Below are 21,081 nucleotides of genomic sequence, written 5' to 3'. Positions count from 1 at the left end.
CTTGTGTCGTTAATTTGTACTTTTTAGAATGCATGCCTCTGTATTTACTTATAATTTTTTTTCTTGTGAAATGCTAAAACGAACTGGCATTTTTGGCAGAAAGGCCTTGAATTAGACTGGGTGTTTTCTGATGTTTCCATGTGAACATTTTTAAACACAGGATTGGCCTGCCAAAATAGAAACTAATACAAATAAGGGTGGTTTGTTATTACAAAGTCAAAAACACTTTTTCTTTTTTCCTAGTGGTACTTGTTTTATTGGGGTATATTTAAAATCACAGCTCCCATTAGACGGACAACAAACTAAAGGCACAGCATTAGCACATGCTAGTCTTTATTCTTCATATGGAGCTTATTTCCACACCGATGTAAACAACTTAATGTTACATCTGTAAAAAAGACAAACATCATCCTCCCAGGTAGGGTAACTAAGGCATAAAATAAAATAAAATAAAATAAAATAAAATAAAAAAATAAAACTGGCTTGAAACGCTGAAAGGCCATCGTCTAGTAGGACACTTGGCTTGGCTGAGGTGTGGCAGCAGTTAGGAACAGAGACTGACGTTGACAACATTTGTTTTGGCTGCGTGAATGCGCTTGTCCTGTGGCCACTGGAGCCGGTGAGACAAAGCTGCAGAGACATGACGAGTTTAATCTTCCCCTCCGCAGAGGATCAGCAGGGTTTTACGATAGTCTCCTGAGGTGTCGCCCTGAAATGAATGGAAAACACAGTCACAGGAGGAGTTTCAATTACAGGAAATTACACTGCATATCTGGTGACATTTGGCCATCATCGAGCTGGAACAGAAAAAACGGTTTACCTTGGACTTACTCAATAGCAGAACTGCAAAACAAAGACTTTAAAAATAGTTGTAATTCTAAAACAAAGGAGTCAAATGTGGAATTACCCTTTCCATTCAGCTGACTCTGAGATGATGAATTTGGAACTTTATTGTAGTTATCTTTTGATAATGTAATGTGTAGGTTTAGGCCTTTTTATTGGTACAGATCCTCTTTTAGGGAGTTTGCTCTGTCCTTGACATATACACAAAAATATAACGGTTTATGAGTTTCTTGTGTGTGAAGAAATCAGGCTCAAGTATTTTTCCCATTTTGTGCAAAATGTGTATTGCAATTAAGGGCTGTTACTGACTTCATTTCAGGTGTTTTTTTTTTCATTTACATTTTCAGTGATTGTATGGCCATTAGGATGAAAGTCTTAATCCCCTTTTTAAATGCCCCAAGTGGTCAAATTATGATACCAGCATTAGACGGAAGACAGGTTGGATTGGCATGCAATTAGAGCCGCTTGAAGCACTCAGCATGCCAAGATGAGTAATAACAATCTTCATCAGCATAGACAAAACATTGGCAAAGCATGAAGAGTGAAATTAAGTAACTTTTCCTTGGGATAATGCCGAAAAATGTTGGTAGAATTGAGTAAAATCAGTAAAAGGGGTGCTCATGTGCTATTTACACGGTACGTTTTGATTTCAGTGATCAATATATTGAGATTTTTTGACATGTTCAAAAAAGATGAGGCAGCACAGTTAAGGTAGATATCAAATGACATGTGCTGCAGGATCAGAAAGATGAGGGCAGATTATTTTCTTATTTTCTAAGAGGTGAAGTTCTTTGTACCCCACTGAAATGAAGTCACACGACAGTGTCACCTAGGTATTTATAGGAACTTCAGCGAAAATAAAACTTGAAGAAACACCTTTGAATATAGAAACCTCAAACAAGTGTCAAAAAAATAAAGGAAATATATTTTTTTACCTCATCATTTAAAAAAAAATTAAAGAGTTGACAGATGTTAGCACTTGATGCTCCCTCCTACATGGTCTAGTTGCCTTGATTCTTGAATACTTTTTTATAATCGAGTCATAAACAGTAACAGAAATCAAGAAAAAAAAAACCCCAAAACAAATAAAACGGTAAAAAAATAAAAGGATATACACAGATGAATATGCTATGCTTTGCTTGGTTGTTTTGTCTGGCACATCTACGCATTTGCAGTCCTGCTGACTTCTCAGTTTAACATGCCTGTGTCATTTAATGTGATTTTTAGATAAATTCCAGTTGTGTCCACTTCACATTATACCAACTTGAGATGAAGGCTCTCTACTGATCTCAACAGATAATTTTTTTTATCAATGTGTAGTTTTCAAAGTCTACACATTGAGTTTTAAAGTCAAGGTTATTTGGAGTGTGTAAATATCTCCTTTTAGTCATTTAATCATCCACCATAAAAGTGGTCATTTAAACCATAACTACTTTTTGACAAAGTGTGATAATTGACATTTCCTCTTCAAATAAAAGTCCCAAAATGTCCAAAGCAATGAACGTGGGTACAAGCAACTCTTGAAACAAGATAAAAACTGAAATTGAAATGAAAATTAAAGTGATCTCTCATATTTATATTTCTGTTGCGGTGCTTGGTAATATTTCTGTCAAAGCAAATCCAGGGCATTCTGCTCGCTAGTCTTTATTGGTGTCAGGGTGATTTCATCTGTAAGTTATTATAGAACGGCTTTAAGGAACTTCCTATCTCTGCAGCCACCAGCCAATCACACAGCAGATACAAAGAGGAAGCTGGGTTAGGGAAATTCCTAAACAGCTGTGCTGTAGCCACATGCCTGCAGTCCACCGCAGGAAGCTATAGATTACCGTACCCCACCACCTCACCACAGCAGCAGCGTTTGAAGGACGCTGCTGCAGATGCATGCTCACACAGAGTAGCAAAAAGGCAACAAAGGAAAAAAAAAACAGCAGAATGACATGACAGACACACTCGTAGGATGAGAACACAATTAACTTGGCAAATGTGTTAGTGTGTCTAAGACTTAGACTTACAATCATAGTCTCTACCTGGATGAATTCATGGAGGGAGACGTCGTGCGTTTCTTTGAACTCTTTGCGAATGTTGAAAAGGTCAACCTCGCTACGGGACACCATGATCCGGATCAGGGCTCTGTCGTCCGTACCAAGTCCCTGAAGAAGAAGGTCATGCTTACTAGTCATACTTTGCTTATTCTAATTTGCAGAACATTTAAATACACAAAAGCTAAGTGGTTCCAAATCTTTGGAACTGCTTCAAGTCTGAGTGGCATGGAGTCGGCCGACCTCTCTCCTGGCTCCTGTGAACAGGCAGCCCAGGATGATTAAGTATTTTCCCCGAGTTTCTTTGCATGGTTTTAGCCTCAGAAACAAGCACATCTGTCGCCGAGCATCTTTTCAACTGGATCAATGTCAGGGGATTGGGCCGGCCACTCTTAATGCCAGAACATTTGCTGTCAGGAAATAAGACTATTGATTGGCATGTCAGTCACCACTGTCTTGTTAATGCATCCACTTCAGGGGCATTTTGTCTTTGGTCTAAAGCAGTAGGATCTAATATTTTGTATTTTGATTTATTTAAACAGATCCATGATAATGATGGAGGGTCTCCATACTTTAAACTGCTGTTTGAAATTAGTGGTTTCTTGTGTCAAGACAGTTCATCAGGACGAACAATCTTGCTTTCATCAGTCCAAAAACAACAACAAAAATAAAAAATTGCACCCTTTCTGTTTTGGTCAGTCTCTGTGCTCTCCGGCGAACCACATCAGCGATAGGAAATTGAGGGAGGCTTCTTGGCCGTTGCTTGAGTTCACATAGGTGTCTACCCGTCACCTGCCTTGCCTACTGGTGGTGGTCGCCGGTGTATGGCAGCCTCGTTTCTGTCAGTGTGCCCCAGGACAGCTGTAGCCACAATCCTGTAGCTTTACACCATCAGCGTGTGAATGTGTGCTTGAATGGGTGAACGATTGAATGTAGCATGAAGCGTTTTGGGGTCGTCTGGACTTGAGAGTACAGGCCATTTACCAGTCGCTATTCCTTGTCTCATCAAAGAAAGATGTTCTTTCTGTATTCAAAGAAAGAATCACCTCAATGATTGAACGTCACATAGTTATTATTTTGAACTCACCCCTTTCAATTAAGGATTCAGTAACACTGAATGAACAGCAGGCAATTAATGGTCCAGTTGGGTTTCCATTAACCTACCCTAGCACACCCACTGGCAAATTATTTCCCATGCTGAAAAATGTAATTTAATGAAGCAAACACTGATACACTGACAGCTTAGTGATTCTGTATGTGTGACCATTACCTTCATGGCTTTATACAAACGGTCTGCAAAGTAAGATGGCTGGTTCTTCACACTGCGGACTGAACATACAACAAAGAATGAAGAACGTCTAGGGAGGAGTCACAGAACAGATGATGTCAGCAAAGTCCACTTTAAAAAAGCAAAATATGGAACTTAAGAATCAATGCAGCTGTTACCTATTGCATAAAAGGCGTTTTTGACATCGCCAGACATTTCCTTCTTGATAATCTGCTCAATATCCTTGTTGGTGCATCTGACAAACTCCTGAAACACTGTGAGGGGTACAAAGAGTGAAATCACTGAGCGCTGGGACAGAGCTGCCTGACGTAGAGCTAGATTTGCAATTGTAGGCCACTGCTATTGATTCAGATTTGATTTTTACCTCTCCTGAGGTGTGGGAAGCTCCTGGTGCACAGGATGCTCATGAACTTTATCTCCATGTCATCAGACTCTGCATTGCAAGCATCTGCAAGTTCCTGATTTGTTACAAAAACAAAAAAAAGGCATTGAATTGATTTGTCTGCATTTTAGATAGTAAACAAAATAAGATGAAGTCATAAACTGCTTCACCTGAGCGTCTGCACAGGCTCTTTCCACATCTGCAGGCCCTTCTTCTCTTGCGCCCTGATCATAGCAAATAAGGTCAGATGTAAATTTTGATATACCCACCTTTGATCTACTGAATGTCAACGATTAACCACAAACGTTGTTATCCTCAGTACAAAAAAAAGTATGTCACGACATTCTGAAGGAAATAAATGAGGTGAATAAGTAGATCTTTGTGTCTGTGAGAGTCAGGCGGCACTGAGAAGACAAACCAGACTTTCAGCCAGTGAGTGGGCGTGGAAATTACACGCAGACTGAATTCTCATGATGATGATGGTTACCTGCACGAGAGAAACAAGGATGCGACAGAAGTGGCCTGATGTGTCTGAATGAATGGCGTCCTCCAAAGACTTCTTGTAGCCTGTGAAGTACAGTTTTTCAGATCCAGAAAGTGATATTAGATCTCAATTTAGATCCCAGACTCACCTGCTCTGTAGGCATCATTCATGGCTTGTATTTCCTCATTACTTCTGGTAACTAGGATCTCAATCAGAGCATGCTCATCTGTCCCAGCTCCCTGTTAAAATTGCACACAAAAAAAGCAAAGTTTTCACGAAATTGTCACTAAGATCTTGCATCTAGAAGGAAAGCGCATGGGATCTAGTCTTTAGACACTGACATTCATCTTTTAGCTAAGCTATACTCCTGTTTGTAGCCAATCACAGGTAGTTTGTCCTAATTATCATACATGGAAACAAATTATTTTATAGCTATGCATTTATTCATTGTGTGCATATTTATTTATCATAATAGTAGTACAATTTAAGTTTAATGGTTTATTATTTTCCAAAGATCTTATATTATGAAATATTTCCATTGATCCTGATGCTCCTTTAGGTAATTATGGAAAATATAGAGATTTTGGTCACAACCTAAAAAACTCTGACAAACCTTTTAGTGGTGCATGATATTTATCGGTTTTCTGGCACATTTTGTGCCAGAAAACGTTTGAGTTTGCAATGATCAAAAGTACAAAAGTGTAAAAGATATAGGAGAGGAATCAGCAGCACTGTGCTAACGAGCAACCTTCATGCTTTTAGGCTGATGAATCAGAGAGCTTATTGCTTTTTTAAAGGCAAAAAGACACACAGATTGAACCCCAGTTAAAAACAATAAGTCTTGTAGTGTTTGCGTCGTGTTTATACATTGATTGTAAAGTGAACAAGTCCCTAAACACATGATTCTTGCCACATGCAAAACAACATGTCCGATATGGCGACTGTGTAGCTTTTCAAAAGTAAACCATGGTGGGTATATTTTACAAAATGATAAAGACAAAAGCAGAAAAACTATATCTGCTGGTGTCAAAAAAAACAAACTATGAATATGTGGTACATATGTCACTGGGCATAATGGGGAAAATTTTGAGATCCCACAAAATCACAACTTCAGCTGTCCAGTTATCTGTGGAATCTCAGAAATTATCAAGAAGAAGAGGAAACATGGCCACAACCATTGAAGTGTTGAAACCGAAACATAACAGAAAAGTAGCACCAACCTTGTGTTTTTTGGGCTGGCTAATTATCTAGGAGCAGCATTTGAAATATTTTGCAGGAATAAGGTCCATGTAACAAACTTTACTTGTTCAAATTGATATTAATTGACAGGATTCTAGCAGCAGCAACTTATCTAACATGTTTCTATTCAGGCTAATATTTGCCTGAATGCTGGTTGACAAAGATTGGTGAAACATCTTCCAATAAACACTTTTAAAAATGTCACACACAGAGGCCAGGAGGCATGGTGTGGTTAACGGTATCAAAGTATACCAATGTTTGGTTTAAAAAATACCCACCATGTTATTTCTGCAGTTTAAAGTTTTTCTTTTTTATTATTTTACCGCAATATTGCTTGCTCACTCACAAGAAAGAGAAATCTGTCTGTAGTTGGACTAGTTGAAAGCTGCTAGCTGACTGCAGGTTGACTTCCAGAGCAAGACTATTCAACCACTTAACTTTGAAATGTTGGACTCCCAGTCTAAAAATATATGCTGCACAATTAGCATACCTAATTAAAAAATATACATGGTGAAGATAGCATTGTTTTAACTGTAATTATGTGCAGGAGTTGCAATGATTTCTGCGTTCCGTTATAAATAAAAGCAAATTATTTGTTTAAAATGTTTGTGTAAACACCACAATACGATGACATTGTGGTGTTTTCACTCAAGGTTGATGTGCTTTAAGAGTCTTTTATTGGCCCATGCCTGGCTGGGAAGCCGTGTTTTCCACTTTTCTTTTATCGTTTCAGAGCCACGGAGGAATCTACTCTGCTGCATGCAGCACCAGGAAATGAAGGCGGCACCAGTTTAGTCATGAGTTAGAAAAAATGAATTGCATTTCCCGCGAAAAATGCAGTGTAAATGCTATATGCTGACTATTTTTAGAGAAAATTGCAGAGGGATTTGAATTCAGTGGCAGAAGACTTACAGAAATGTAAGAAATAGGAAGCAGCAGCAGGAGAAAGCAAAAGGATATGAAACGCAAATAGAAAAACCGGAGAAGAGGACTGAAAACTTTGAGTTAATGCAAAATTCCCACCAATAGAATTCACACAGAAGACTATTTACCAAGCTAAACGGTAAGGTCACAAAAGGACCTTACCGTTGGAAGCAGGTATGGACAGAGGACTGGAATCAGATTAGGAATAAGAGTTGGAATAAAATTTGGAATTAGTGTTGGCCTGAGGGTTGTAATTAGGGTTGGAACTAGAAAATGTCGATATGAAAAGACATAGCCGTGACATCTTGCATGAGCAGAATTTGGTAAAAGTTGAAATGTTGAAATCGCACAAAGTATGCAGAAGTAGTAAAGCGGTGAAAAGTGTACGAAAAAAATGTGGAGGAACTCAAGAGAGTGAGCACTAATAAGCTTATTTGGTTATCAAATACTTCCTGAGTAATGGCCATGATATTCTCACGGCAGCTTTAAACCTCTATAACGCCCACAACGATTTATGAAAGAATTAGGAAGTCTTCTTATGCTGGCAAAGTGAAGTTTTTCATTATAGAGTCAAATTCAAAGGTTGACATAGATGTATAAACTCTTACAATTTTGAAAGCACATCATCTCCTTAAATACTGTCATCCCAGGTGAAAAAGGGCATGAAAGTCTCCAAATAGCTGGTTGTCATCTCCTGCTGGTTGCACGCTTTCACTTTTTTCTGCTAAAGATGGAAATTTGGACTTTTGTTTCTCCTTTACCACCCTCCTCAATGTGAGCGGTTGCAAGTTCAGGTTTTATTGAACCATACAGCTATTGCTGTGAAATGCAGTAATGAGTTTAGGCAAGCATCTATTTTCTTGGAATCATTTCCTAATTTACGTATGGTGATCAATACACATCTCCTTACTTGAATAGCATATTCTCTTGAGTTTCCCAATTTGAAATGTAGGAAAATAGGCTCATTTTAGTTTTTATATATAAAGAAAGCAAAAATTTAAAAGGTACAATATAAAATACAAAAAAGGCTCAAAGAAGGTATGAGAGCTGTTTGGGATTGGAAATTTTTCATTACACCACATCCATCCATTTTCTTTACACCCTTCTTCCCTAAATGGGGTCGGGAGGGTTGCTGGTGCCTATCTCCAGCTGCGTCCCGGGCGAGAGGCGGGGTACACCCTGGACAGGTCACCAGTCTGTCGCAGGGCAACACAGAGACATACAAGACAAACAACCATTCACACACACACTCACACCTAGGGAGAATTTAGAGAGACCAATTAACCTGACAGTCATGTTTTTGGACTGTGGGAGGAAGCCGGAGAACCCGGAGAGAACCCACCATGCACAGAGAGAACATGCAAACTCCATGCAGAAATACCCCGGGCCGGGAATCAAACCCAGGACCTTCTTGCTGCAAGGCTACAGCTCTACCAACTGCGCCACTGTGCAGCCCATTACACCACAATGTAAAGCAAAAAGTGTTGTGTGTTATTCTGAAATAACACTCATTTTAAAGCTTTTATGCATCTTTACCTTGGATACCACTAAATCTGAAAGGCCCTACAGTAGTTGCTAGAGGGCTGACAGTGTAAATATTTTTACAAGCCATTTAATTTTCCTTTTGAGTTTAATTTGAAGTGATTTAAAAAAAACCGCATAGATAAAACTAAGTGCCGGCAGGAGAGTTTCCCATGATTTGATTCAAATTGTGGGTCAACATTTATCTTTTAACTGCACACAATCCAGTCCAGCATCCATCCATCCATCTTCTATACACCCTTTGTCCCTAATGGGGTCGGGAGGGTTGCTGGTGCCTTTCCCCAGCTAACGTTCCGGGCGAGAGGCGGGGTTCACCCTGGACAGGTCGCCAGTCTGTCGCAGGGCAACACAGAGACATACAGGACACACAACCATTCACACCTAGGGAGAATTTAGAGAGACCAATTAACCTGACAGTCATGTTTTTGGACTGTGGGAGGAAGCCGGAGAACCCGGAGAGAACCCACCAGGCACAAGGAGAACATGCAAACTCCATGCAGAAAGACCCCGGGCCGGGAATCAAACCCAGGACCTTCTTGCTGCAAGGCTACAGCTCTACTAACTACGCCATTGTGCAGCCCACCCAGCCCAGAGTATTTAAAAAAAATTACATATATATGTAAATGGATAAGAGGATCTATGGAGAGATGTAATTAATCCATGAGCATCTTGTTTGTACAAGAGATACGAACAAATATGCTAGGTTCACCTGACGTCACCCAAAGTCCTACATGCAAATATATGAGATCATTAAATGCTTTGGGTCCACTCATACATTACCTCTATTGCCTTTTTCATCATTTTGGCATCAAACTCTGCTGGGGTCAGCATGAGCCCAATAATCAGCCGCTCTAAGTTCTTTGACAGCTCAGACTTCAGATCCTTCATCAAGTCCTAGAAGAGGATTGAATACTGTGAGGCCTCAAGCAATTCCCACCACACGGACTAATAAGACCCCAGGAGTGGTTGTATGTCTTTAATATCTATCTACTGAATCTTACTATAATCCTGTTATTTTTGGTTTATTTTTTCAAACATTTGTTTCTCTCACCCTTCCCAGAAGGGATTTGAAGGCCTGTCTGATTTCCTGCCTCTGGGCGTTGCTTCTTTGTGCAACGATGTCAATGATGGCATCCTCATCTGTTCCTGTTTTTAGGTAAGAGGAAAAAAAACATTTACTTTACATAAAATACAAAGAAAACTTCAAAACTCACATTATTGTGCATGTGGAAATTTACCTAAGCACATTACGGACATCTTTGGTGATTTTTTTTTTTAACCAAAAAAAAAAAAAACTTCATATTTTCAAAAGATTTGCATGAACAAATTTTTTTGCTTGTTTTGGTTTGGGTTTTGTGTGGCTTACCTAGTAAAGTTTTCTTAAAATGCCATCAGAAAGATGCCTTTCAACATTTCAGGCTGACTATTTTACCGCTCATCAGAAGTGGCAGAGCACATTTAAAGTGGTTAGTTTCCTGCGGCAGATCCCATGCCTTATTGTTGGCAACTTCTTTTTTTAAGTTCGAAAGTTTAATTCACAAACTTAAACTAAAATAGCAGCAAAAAATCTTGAAGCTTAGTGTTACTGGCTAAGGGTCATTTAATCACTTATTGTTGTGTGTATAATTATGACCCTGCGTGAAATAGAGAAATTTTAGTTCCAACCTGTGTTCCCATTTATTTATTTTTTAAATGCCAATGTTTTGTTGTATCAATATTCGACTCTGGAAAAAGAATGATTCAAGTGAGCCTAAAAGCAATATGGCATTTCTCTACTGGTGAGTGTGCGTAAGCTTCGGACCAGAAATGCACGTGTATTAAAGATGCATACCAAAACCCTTCATAGCTTTCCTCAAAGCTTGTGCATCGGCTGCAGGGTCGAAATCAGGCGCAGGGCGGACTGTGGGCCTCAGCTGAGCAAGTGGAAATGACAAAATTAGACGAAGAATAATCAATAGAGAGAAGAGGATAATCAAAGTAGTAAAGCTGCTGATGCACACACTAGTGGTTGTGATTGGTATTCGCATGCTAAGAACAAAATAAAAAAAAAAATAAAAAAAAAGAGGTCAGCAGAACATGCAAAAGGGAAAATTTTCACATTATAGTTTGCTGTGCAGAGATTATTTAACTGATTGTGGTGAAGTCTGAGCCATATGATAAGCAACCACTGACATCTGAGGGGGCAGGTGATTCACAGCAACACCAACAGTGAAAATGTTGGTGGACTCGAGGAATAGCTGGGAGTTACAAAGAGTTAGTGAGATAGCCTTTTGTTTACAACAATGCTGAGACTTTTCTGACGTTCGTCCTCTTTGCTACGTTGATCTGCACACGGAGGGTGAACAAACAAGAACTAGTTGTGTTTCGGGGGTGGGAACAGCATTCCCATCATATCCAAAGTTAAACAAAGCCATCCCTGTGCTCACATGGCTATGGCACGAGCTCAGCTAGAAGCAGATTATTGAGGAGCCAGCAGGTATTTGAGATTCCAGGTTAACATGCAACGACACATCTAAAGATTAGATGGGATCCAAACCTGCACTTTGGTCATGGCACTTAATTCCCACATCTTGTAGGCTATCTGAGCAGCTTCAGGGAAGAACTCTCCAGCTAAGCTGTAACAATCAGTTTGACACAACATTGTACACTCAGCAAAGTCAAAACCTCCTGCTTCGCTGCACTTTTTGGAAGATTCAGATGATGTCAAATAAAGTCACTCCTACACAGATGCATTAGCTTCACTAACAAGATTTTTACTTGTGCCTGCAGCATTGATACGAGGACATTTTGCACCCATTTTGTATAGCTGCTTAAGTTTTATGCACTCTGGGAAAAAAAAAAAAAAAAATCAGTAACTTAGAGTTTGTACTCTAGCACCATCTACTGGTTATTTCTGCTGTCTGCGGCGAGGCCAAAACTTACTCATCATCCCCTCCACACAGGTTAAGCAGAGTCCTCTTGTAATCGCCTGACGTATCGTCCTGATTCACACGCATAAGAGACAAATTAACATTTCAGATGATTTACATTCTACAACAATGCATCTAAAATGCTTTACTTCTTGTAATTTCCAGACCTGTATCATGTTGTAAAGCGACTTCTCGTATTTGAGACGGAAACACTCCCGGATGTCCAGCATGTCAATTTCAGAGCGAGAAATCATGATGCGGATGAGAGTATTATCAGCTGTGCCGAGGCCCTAAAAGAGGAAGAAAAAGAATATTTGTGGGAGAAAATAATGTTTAAAAATAAAATATGAAACATTTTTCAAATTTAAATTCGTTTAAATTAAAAAAAAAATGTAAAAACTGTAGCTATATCTGCATAAGCAAACAAAATGACTATGTACTCATACCTTCATTGATTTGTAGAGACGTTTGGCAAAGAACATGGGAACGCTCCTTATACACTGGACTGTGAGAAAACACAAGAATCAGGGGCTGGGTTACATAAACAACGCCGTAGCTTCATTTTTTAAAGTAACTCTGAAGTGTGTTTCTTACCAACAGCCAGCATGAGCCTTTCAAAGTCTCCAGACAGCTCGTTCTTAATGCTATCCTCGATGGACATCTCTGCAATCTTCTCATATTCATCAAAAACTGAACAACAAAAAACAAGGCAACATGTTTTAATGTGAGGTAATAGATCACTTTAAACTTAATATTGAGTTTGTTTGTGGGTGGGGGTGTTGCTTCTGGTGGGATTTTGGTGATTTCTTTGAAACATTCTGAGGAATGATGATGCTACTCAACATAGTTTCAGTTTGAATTCCTCGGGATTTTCTCTCATTCTTGGTTATAACTGTGCATATTTTCTCAAATACATACATATATGATCCAGTAAAATTCCAATAAATGTTGTGGTATATAACAAATTGCTACAAGGTAATACCTGCTGGTTGTATTGCTATATTTTTTATTCTAAATGCTTGTGAACTCTCACCAAATGAAGCTACTTGGGTTACATGTATAAGGTTGGGAGTTGTTTTCCTGCAGCTGCATGAGAACCAGACTGTCTCTCCCCTTATTTTGGATCCCTCGTCCTTGGTATAAAATTCATGTCTTTCACTCAGAACTGCCTCATTATTGATTGCCTTACAAGCTCTTTGTATTGTGTACAATATATGAATAAACCTGATTGAGTGATTTCGCCTGACAGAGCTTGGCAATTAATTTTTTTCCACAAGAATGTCCATTAGCCAGTAGCATGGTTCTGGCCGGACATCTGACTTTCCTTTTTGGAATAGGATGATTTTAAATAAATTGGTTAAACTGGTATGGACCAAGATGTTAAGCATGATTCTTCATTTCTCATTTGGGTTGAGACCAGCTGTAATGTTAAAAAAACAGAAAACCAGTTTTGATGTAGGTTTGGGGCCACCATCATGTTGGAGACACGCAGCTACATCAAACTTTTAACCAGCCAGCTGCTGAGTTTAAGTGAAGTTGAAAAAAAAAAGCAGGAAGTCCTTGATTTATATTCAGTCCAATACAAACAGAATTTCCCCACAGCATGATGCTACCACAACCTTATCTGACTCTTGGGAAAATCCTTTCAACTCGTCTAAATAATTTAGTCACTTTGGCCACAGAGTTCAATCTTTGGGTCGTCAAACCATAAAACAAAGGAATATGACGTTACCATACGAGCAGAACTTCCACACATTTACAGAGATCTTGCTAACAATACAGATTTAACAGCCATTTGCTTACATGCAGCTTTCTTGAAAGTTAAATATTTCTCTCTCATCTGGCCCATATTTGCCTCCATTAAGGTTTCTGGAGACATCCAGCAGGACCTGTGAGTAAATAAAGCCTAAGGCTTTTACTGCCACAGAGACCTGAGGTCACAATGGGAATGTACTGGATGCCTCACCAACATGCTAATCTTCACATGAACTGGACTCACCCATGCGAAGGTGGGTCACACTGCGGTTTCCTAGGATCATGATGAACGTTGCTTCGTCCGTCCCCCACTTCTCCTCTCCAGCAGCGTACAGGTCCTAGACAGAGATGGGATAACATGATAGCATCAGAAAGAAGTGACCCGAAAAACAAGAACAGTCCATTGTAGATAACAGAATCAGACAAGAATCTTAGCTATAGATGTTATATGGCATTATCCCCGAGATCCATAAAGAAACAATTACAATATTTCAGAATATGCTATAGATGCTATACTATAGTATAGCATCTTGAAACTTAAAAAAAAACAAAAAAACATTTCTTTGACAATGTATCTTTGTATTGCTCATAATTCACCTGGCCTGCTCCACAAACATTTTTAGGAAGGCAGAGGTTGCTATTAGAGACACAGCCTCAAGGCATTGACTCCAAAAAACCCCAAACTTTTATAAATTAGCGTCAGAATAATAGAAAGCCTGAGCTTGAGCTGTATATTATTTACTTTAATGCAAACTAGTGCAAACATGATAAGAGTCTAGAGCTCAAATTCACTTTATGTTTGAGAAAGACGGTGCTGTGCTCAACATGAAACACTTAAGAAGCCAAAACCTGAGGAATCCAAAAAGTTAGTCTTTTGGAATCCAACCTTGGTTTTTAAAAGAGAGACCAGCAAAATCTAGACTACACACAGCAAACTATATGTATTTATATAGAAGTTGTAATTTACAACCTCCAAAACTACTACTTCAACAATACTTTATGTAGCTGTGTATTTCTGTACAAAAATGTTTCCTTTTTGCTAAATTAAAAGTATTTGAATTAGCTTAAAGCCTGAATAACCTAAACCTGCATCGGCTGCATAATGATTCTCACTTGTGCGTCCTGCTGCACCAGGTCTGCATCCACCACTCCAGATTCATCTCTGGTCCCCTGAAAACATGACATCCAATAAACTCACTGCTGATCATCTGGACTGTGAAGACATTAACGCAACGTCTGCGTCGGTTTCTTCGCTCGACAAACCTGAAGCAGAACAACCAGCATCTTCTTAAAGTGACCCGATGTGTCCACAATAACGTCCTCCTCTATGTCCCTGCCATACGCTGGAGACATAGAAAATGATGAAACACTGAGATAGCATGATAACGTCATGTAACGTCAAATGAAATTTTTTTTTTTTAAATCTCTTAAAATCCGGATGTCCTTCACGTCTTACCGTCCTTGTAGGCCTCAACCATATCTTGTATCTGTTTGTTATTTCTGGACGCCAGGATTTCAATCAGGCATCTTTCGTTTGTTCCGGCTCCCTGAAGCAGAGCACGAGGGTGAACGTGGAGCAAGAGCTCCTTTAAATAATTACCAGAAGGAGAGTAAATGACATACTTTGACTGCATCATGTATTTCCTTAGCATCATGGTACGGAGGGGTTCTCATCAGACTCACGATGAGACGCTCAAACTTTCCAGTGAGCTCATATTTCAGATCTTCAATCAGATCCTGAGGAGACAAAAGGATGTTGCAGGTTGAGAAAAGAATTTGGGACCTAAACATAAAAGTCCCGTATGAATCTTTTGTGCACCTGCCCAAAGCTGCATTTGTACGCTGCGATGACTTCTTGCCTCTGTGCGTTACTCCGAGAGGTGATCAGGTCCAAGATTGTTTCTTTGTCACTACCTGAAGAGCACAGAGCAGCTTTTTTTTTTATTTACTCACTGAGCTAGGAGAGAGTAAAGATAACATATAGCTTCCTGATCATGAGTTACAGAGGAATGAGGAACTCACCAATGCCTTTCATGGCATTGTAAAGAGTCTCAGCATCAAAGCTGGGATCAAAGTCCAGAGCATCAGATAGTGTACCTCTGAACACCTGAAAAATAAAACAAAACAGAAATATTTTTATTGAAGCAAGAAAAAAAGAGTCACGTTAAGGATTTTGAACATCTCCAATGCATCATGTTATCACTCACTCATTGTGTGATCGCCCTATTTCTGTATACTTTTTGTAAGTTTTTAATTGTTTTTCAATTGAACGGTTTTTAGCTGATATGAATCAATGCAGCTTATGGCAGAAGCTGAGCTAAATCTCAGCGAATGCTACAAGACGTATGACAAACAACACCATTGGTTCTTCTTCCTTCTTCCACTGAAAAAAATCCATTCCCACAGCATGATCCCGCCACCAATATGTTTCATTATGGGGACGGTGTGTTCAGGGTAGCATATATTTCTAGTTTTTACACCACATGTAGCACTTTGGATGTTGGCAAAAAAGTTGAATGTTGGCCTCATCTGGTTGCGACATCTTCCACACGACTTGCAGCAAACTGCAAATGGGACTTCTTCCACGCTTCCATCGAGGCCAGATTTGTGGAGTGCAATGCAAATAGTTGTTATGCCGACATATTCTTCCACCTGAGCTGTGGATTTGTGGAGCCTCTCAAGAGTTAGCATGATCCCCTTGATCGTCTTGGTTTTTATACTCCTTCTCTCTCCCATTGAATACTGAAGCCCTCCGCAACCCAGTAAGGGTTAAATTGGTATAGTCATGGATGAACTGAGCAATGCTCTGTTAGATCCCAACATGAAATATTGTTTGATAATTTGCTTCAAGCCGTCTCTGACCTGCCTGATGGGTTCCTGCTTGTTTACTACTGTTATTAAACAAACCTATGAAGTATTCACAGATCAGCTGCATTTACATTTAGATTAAATTAGAAACAAGTCAACTCACTTCTGAGTAAAGGGTCTTTATATTAATGCATAACGCAATTTTCTGATACAAATGTACTTTAAATAACATTGTCAAACCTTTAATCCTTTTCATCTGACTTCACAGATGTGAAGTCAGACACCAGCACAAAACTGCAACAATTAACCACTTAGGCCTCAGCTTGAGGAGAAATAAATCTCGTGTTTAGAAGGAGCCACCCACTCATGTGCAGAGCAATGCTGAAGTATGTGTCTACATGTGGCAGGTGTCGGGTTGCCCACAGACCACCTGTCTTTACAAGGGTCTGAAATACAATACAACAATGGACACACCCTCTGTACTTCTAACTCTGCTCTCTCTTGACCCTGAGCCCTTCACTTTGTCTACAGACGGCTGGGACCAAACAAGCGCTCTGGCTGTGAGAAAATGGGCTGATTTACTCTTAGTTCTTACAGCAGCTGCAGTTGAGGAGATTACTGCAGCATTATGACATGCAGCAAGAATGTACTCCCCTCTGCCGCATGCACATGCTCAAATGCTCTGCGCCTGCGACCATCACTCTGCACGACAGCTGAACAGCTTCAACCACATAGCAACAAGGTCCCAAATATCTGGCCTTAGCAACAAGCTTTTATCTAAACAATTATATTATTGAGAGCGAATGTGGATTGAATGTTGTCTTCTCACTCCTTTCTTGCAAGATGTATCTTGTTTTTGTTTTTCTTTTTTTCTTCTGAAATGACCAAAATTCTGCAGAATTAGATAGTTTACGCGTCATCAGGAAAGTCAGAACATCAACTTTGGAATCGTCTCGTCTGCTGTCTCTGAGATACGGGACTGTTAGCTGTGACACCCTACACTGCTGGCTTTATGATGGGGAGGGATCACAGGGTGCCAGGTGACAGCGGCCGTCCTCGCTTCATTCAGAGGCACACAAAAACCGAGCACGTCCAATAGACACAAGATCTCCTCTACAGTTTCATATAGAATTGATAACGATAATATCAATCACAAAACTTGAAGTGTTTCATTGGTGTTTTTAATGAGGTAGATCAACGTAAAGCAGGACACAGTTGTGATCCGGAAAGAAAATTATCCAATGTTTTAAAAAATATTCTCAAGTAAAAAACTAAGAAGTGTTTGTAACATTTGTATTCAGCCTCCTTTACTTGGATAGAAGCAGCCGACTCTGGAGGAGTTGCAGAGATTCACAGAGAATCTGTCAACCGTAGAGTTTTTAATCATGCTCTCCGATTCGGCCCTAATGACAAAGAAATGTCCTGCTTGACGTTTGTAAGAAGGGTAGAACAATGCTCCAGTCAGATGGGACCAAAACTTCCTGGCTTACTTGACAGACATTGTATGTAAGGGGAAAGCTAGCACTCAACATCACCCTGAACACATCATCCCCGTAGTGAAATTCTGTAGTGGCAGCGTCATGCTGTGGGGACGAGTTTCATCACTGGAGCAGCAAAGCAGGTCAGAGCTAAGGAGAAAATTACTAGAGGAAAGTCTGTCAGCAAATGACTTGACATTGTTGCAGAGATTCCAAGCAACTCTGAACATACAACCGGAAGCAACAATTGAACAATTAAATCAATGTATGTTCAACTATTAAGATGGCCCAGTCAACGTCCACACCTAAAGCCAATTGAAATATTTTTTTCAAATTGTTGTTCACAGACTCCCTCAATCCAGGGACTCCAAAATCACTAAGTTGTAGTGATTTTGTCCTCTGCAAAAATCAGTGTCTCGATGTGCAAATGTGGCAGAGACGTACAAACGCCCGTCACAATTGTCAGAAATTTCTTTCCTTCAGCCGTACAAGGTGTTATGAGAACAGTTTTGTCTACTCACCATGTCTGTATTTGGTCTCCTGTGTCGCTGCTGCTCAAAAATCTGTTTCTACAGAGAGAGAGAGAGAGAGAGAGAGAGAGAGAGAGAGAGAGAGAGAGAGAGAACTGCTGAATTGTCTCCTTTTAGTGGGGGACAATTCAGGCTTGTTTTGCACCTCCTGTAATTACATACATTTTCCAGAACAGTCCAGGATCAAAGGATGGACAGGTAAAGAAGTGTCTGCAGCTGAACTGATTCATTGCATGTGAGCTACATTAAACAAACCTGCAGGGAAAATGACTTGTCACACTCTGCGCTCTTCCATGCATCAACCTTGAAAGGATCCGTTCAAATATGTCATGGAGACCAAGTTTCAACGTTCTTAATGCAAGTGACAGAAACTGATGAGTTAGTATGTAACCGAAATACAATACAAAGAGTATGCCTGACACGAACTAAAATTTTTTGTGAATAAAAGGAATGAAACACACGGGCCTCGTTTTAAATGCTCAGTTTTTGCGCAAGACAGCTGTGACGCTTTCCCAAAAATAGCAGGAGGCGTTTAACTTAATATCACAATCAGTGTCTGAAGGGGGCCTGGGGTTCTATAAATAAAGGGCCACACCCTTGTCTGTACCTCACACATCAGAAAAAACATTCAGCTGTCTGGTTTGGTGAAATAATTTCAACTTTTCCAATTTACTTATTTAGTTTTCTTCATATCTGATTCTCTAGAAGTGCCTTCATCTTCGCAGCAAGTCTCTCTGTCCCACTCTCTCACTCTCTCTCACGTACACACGCACGCTTATGTGCACAAATTAAGCATCAGCAAACTTCTCCTGTGAATTCTGACGCAGCAAACCTCGCGTTGAACCAAGCTGGCAGAGATCTGACACAATATAAAGGCTCCAAGTAGGACACAGGGGGCTTACCTTGGCTGTGCAGGAGTAATCGGTGCTGGGTTACGGTGGTCCTGCTGCCTCCTACAGCAAAAAGCCGCTCTGTCTCCCGCCCCTCCTCTGCGCTCAGGCCTGTCAGATTCGGGCATGCCCAGTTACGTGTCCTCTGACACAGCGACTGCGGCGCACTCTGGCGCTGCAAGTAAACTGTGCAGTTGTGCATAATAGTGCGCATGAAATAGAGCAACTTTATTCCTCAATAAAATTACTTAACAAAAACCAAACAGAAACCAAAATGATAGTTGTGCACATTTTTGTGTGTGTGTGTGTGTGATTTTACGCACGCATGCATATGAATGGAAAGTGAGCCGTCCACCGTTTCTTTTATGAGCTAAAGAGGCCGGTCTTGTGCGGAAAAGTGCTTAAAAAAACACAAGATTGACACGTTTCCACGGCGACTTTGATGGTTCGAAGTTTGCGTGGGAGCTTTGCAGTTTGGTTATCACACGGTGCAGCTGTAAGAGCTGGCCTGCTCTATTTCTGTCGTGTCAGGAGTCCATTCCAGTAAGCGGGGGAGAGACGCCAGCAGATCAGAAGGGGGGGTTGGGCAAAAGAGAACCAGAGACAATGTCAGGACACTCTAGTGTCCAAAATGTAACTAGATTTGGTTCTTCTGTAGAGGCTGTAAACACACAAAACCATTTTATATACGGTGTTAATAATATTTTTGTGATTTATTTGAATCCCTCTTGTGTGTGTCCTGAGTATGAACTTACTTCATGCAGGCTTTTACTTTACTCAGAAGAGATGATGTGAAACAAGATGTGACTCATGGCACACTTTCATAGTACGGTGCTCAAAATGGCATCATCAGCATGAATCAGTTGGTTTTATTCTGCTGCTGCTGCCTAAAGTAACATTCATCTTTATTTAATCACTATTTCTAAGTGTAATACCTGCAAACTACTTAACACTGATGGAAAAGAGAAGGATTCTACCTTCTCCTCCTCATCTTTTCTACGTGGCTATGTCTGATGTCTGCCTGGGACAGAGTAGCGAAAATGAAAGCAGAGATCAGGCTGGTTTGACAAATCAGGTGCTTTCCTCTCAACTGGTACATTTTAGCTATTTTCAATCACACCACTCAAAATGTGTCTCCTTCTCACATCATAGAACAATTAAGTTGCTTTGAAAGTGCAGAGGAAGACTTCAATTGTACTTTAGATCATTTATCAAAGGTGATTGCTTTGCACTTTGCTTGTGTGATTCATAAGTGAAGCTTCTGTTCCTCAGAGAGATTAGTGATTTTGAGATTATAAGTGATGAACTTACAGTCAGTTAACCATCAACTTCTGACAAATGTCATGTTGCCGTCAATGATTATTACTTAGCAAACAGTGTTGAGAAATGAATCAGCAACAATCTGATTAATAAAGAATCAATGAAACATTTCTGTGGCAAGCTCGTGTTCAGAACTGCTCCAGTGGATGTGTGTCTACACAACTGACGCAGAGATTTTCACCTCTGGCTGCATAAGGGTTGAAAAATGTTATGTAGTCCCCAAATTCGTACTTTACACATCTGCTACTTTTTGTCTTCTTGAAGCATAATAAACAGGAAATGGTCGTTAGCTAAATTTCTGCTCTGCGTAGTTTCAGTTTAAGTCTCTAGCTGGATGTCTACTTAGCACAAAACCATACTTGATGTACTTAACAACTATTCTACTACCAAGCCTCTCCACATTCAATGAAAGGTGGACTAGGTAGACTCTATTCCCCTGTTTCATAAATACTTATAAATGTCCTTATATTTTATTTATAAACATCCAATAAATTTATATAAAAGGAGATTTTGGAGGATGTAAGAGATGATGCTGTCCAGGAATAAATTATATAAATCAACATATTTGTTTATGTTGGATTTGGAAACACCTTCAAGACCTACATCAGTTTCAGCCATTAGTAAAGAAACTTTCCTGAAAACAAACTTGA

General features: G+C 39.8%; 1 protein-coding gene across 4 annotated transcripts; it reads right to left on the bottom strand.

The window, feature by feature from the left end:
• Nucleotides 1–232: 232 nt before the first annotated feature.
• On the bottom strand, nucleotides 233–19,616 carry anxa6 (annexin A6). 4 transcript variants are annotated; one of them, XM_044127621.1, is made up of 26 exons: nucleotides 19,435–19,616; nucleotides 19,124–19,297; nucleotides 18,213–18,260; nucleotides 15,428–15,512; nucleotides 15,225–15,319; nucleotides 15,029–15,142; nucleotides 14,862–14,952; nucleotides 14,669–14,748; nucleotides 14,519–14,575; nucleotides 13,650–13,743; nucleotides 12,245–12,340; nucleotides 12,097–12,155; nucleotides 11,818–11,940; nucleotides 11,664–11,722; nucleotides 11,278–11,356; nucleotides 10,573–10,654; nucleotides 9,793–9,887; nucleotides 9,522–9,635; nucleotides 5,185–5,275; nucleotides 5,040–5,119; nucleotides 4,723–4,776; nucleotides 4,535–4,628; nucleotides 4,329–4,424; nucleotides 4,153–4,211; nucleotides 2,856–2,993; nucleotides 233–709 (listed from the first exon to the last, which is right to left on the bottom strand). In XM_044127621.1, exons 3-26 carry the CDS (start codon nucleotides 18,213–18,215, stop codon nucleotides 650–652), a joined length of 1,998 nt encoding a protein of 665 aa, XP_043983556.1. In that variant the 5' UTR covers nucleotides 18,216–18,260; nucleotides 19,124–19,297; nucleotides 19,435–19,616; the 3' UTR covers nucleotides 233–649. The 4 variants fall into 4 exon arrangements, with proteins under 4 accessions (XP_043983556.1, XP_043983559.1, XP_043983558.1 ...); XM_044127624.1 differs by having other exon boundaries at nucleotides 2,871–2,993; nucleotides 19,435–19,592; XM_044127623.1 differs by lacking the exons at nucleotides 19,124–19,297; nucleotides 19,435–19,616 and adding an exon at nucleotides 18,477–18,827.
• Between the last annotated feature and the right edge of the window lie 1,465 nt (nucleotides 19,617–21,081).

This window comes from Gambusia affinis, linkage group LG09, assembly GCF_019740435.1.
Source record: "Gambusia affinis linkage group LG09, SWU_Gaff_1.0, whole genome shotgun sequence".
Taxonomy (NCBI): domain Eukaryota; kingdom Metazoa; phylum Chordata; class Actinopteri; order Cyprinodontiformes; family Poeciliidae; genus Gambusia; species Gambusia affinis.
This window is presented reverse-complemented; position numbering and strand designations above follow the sequence as displayed.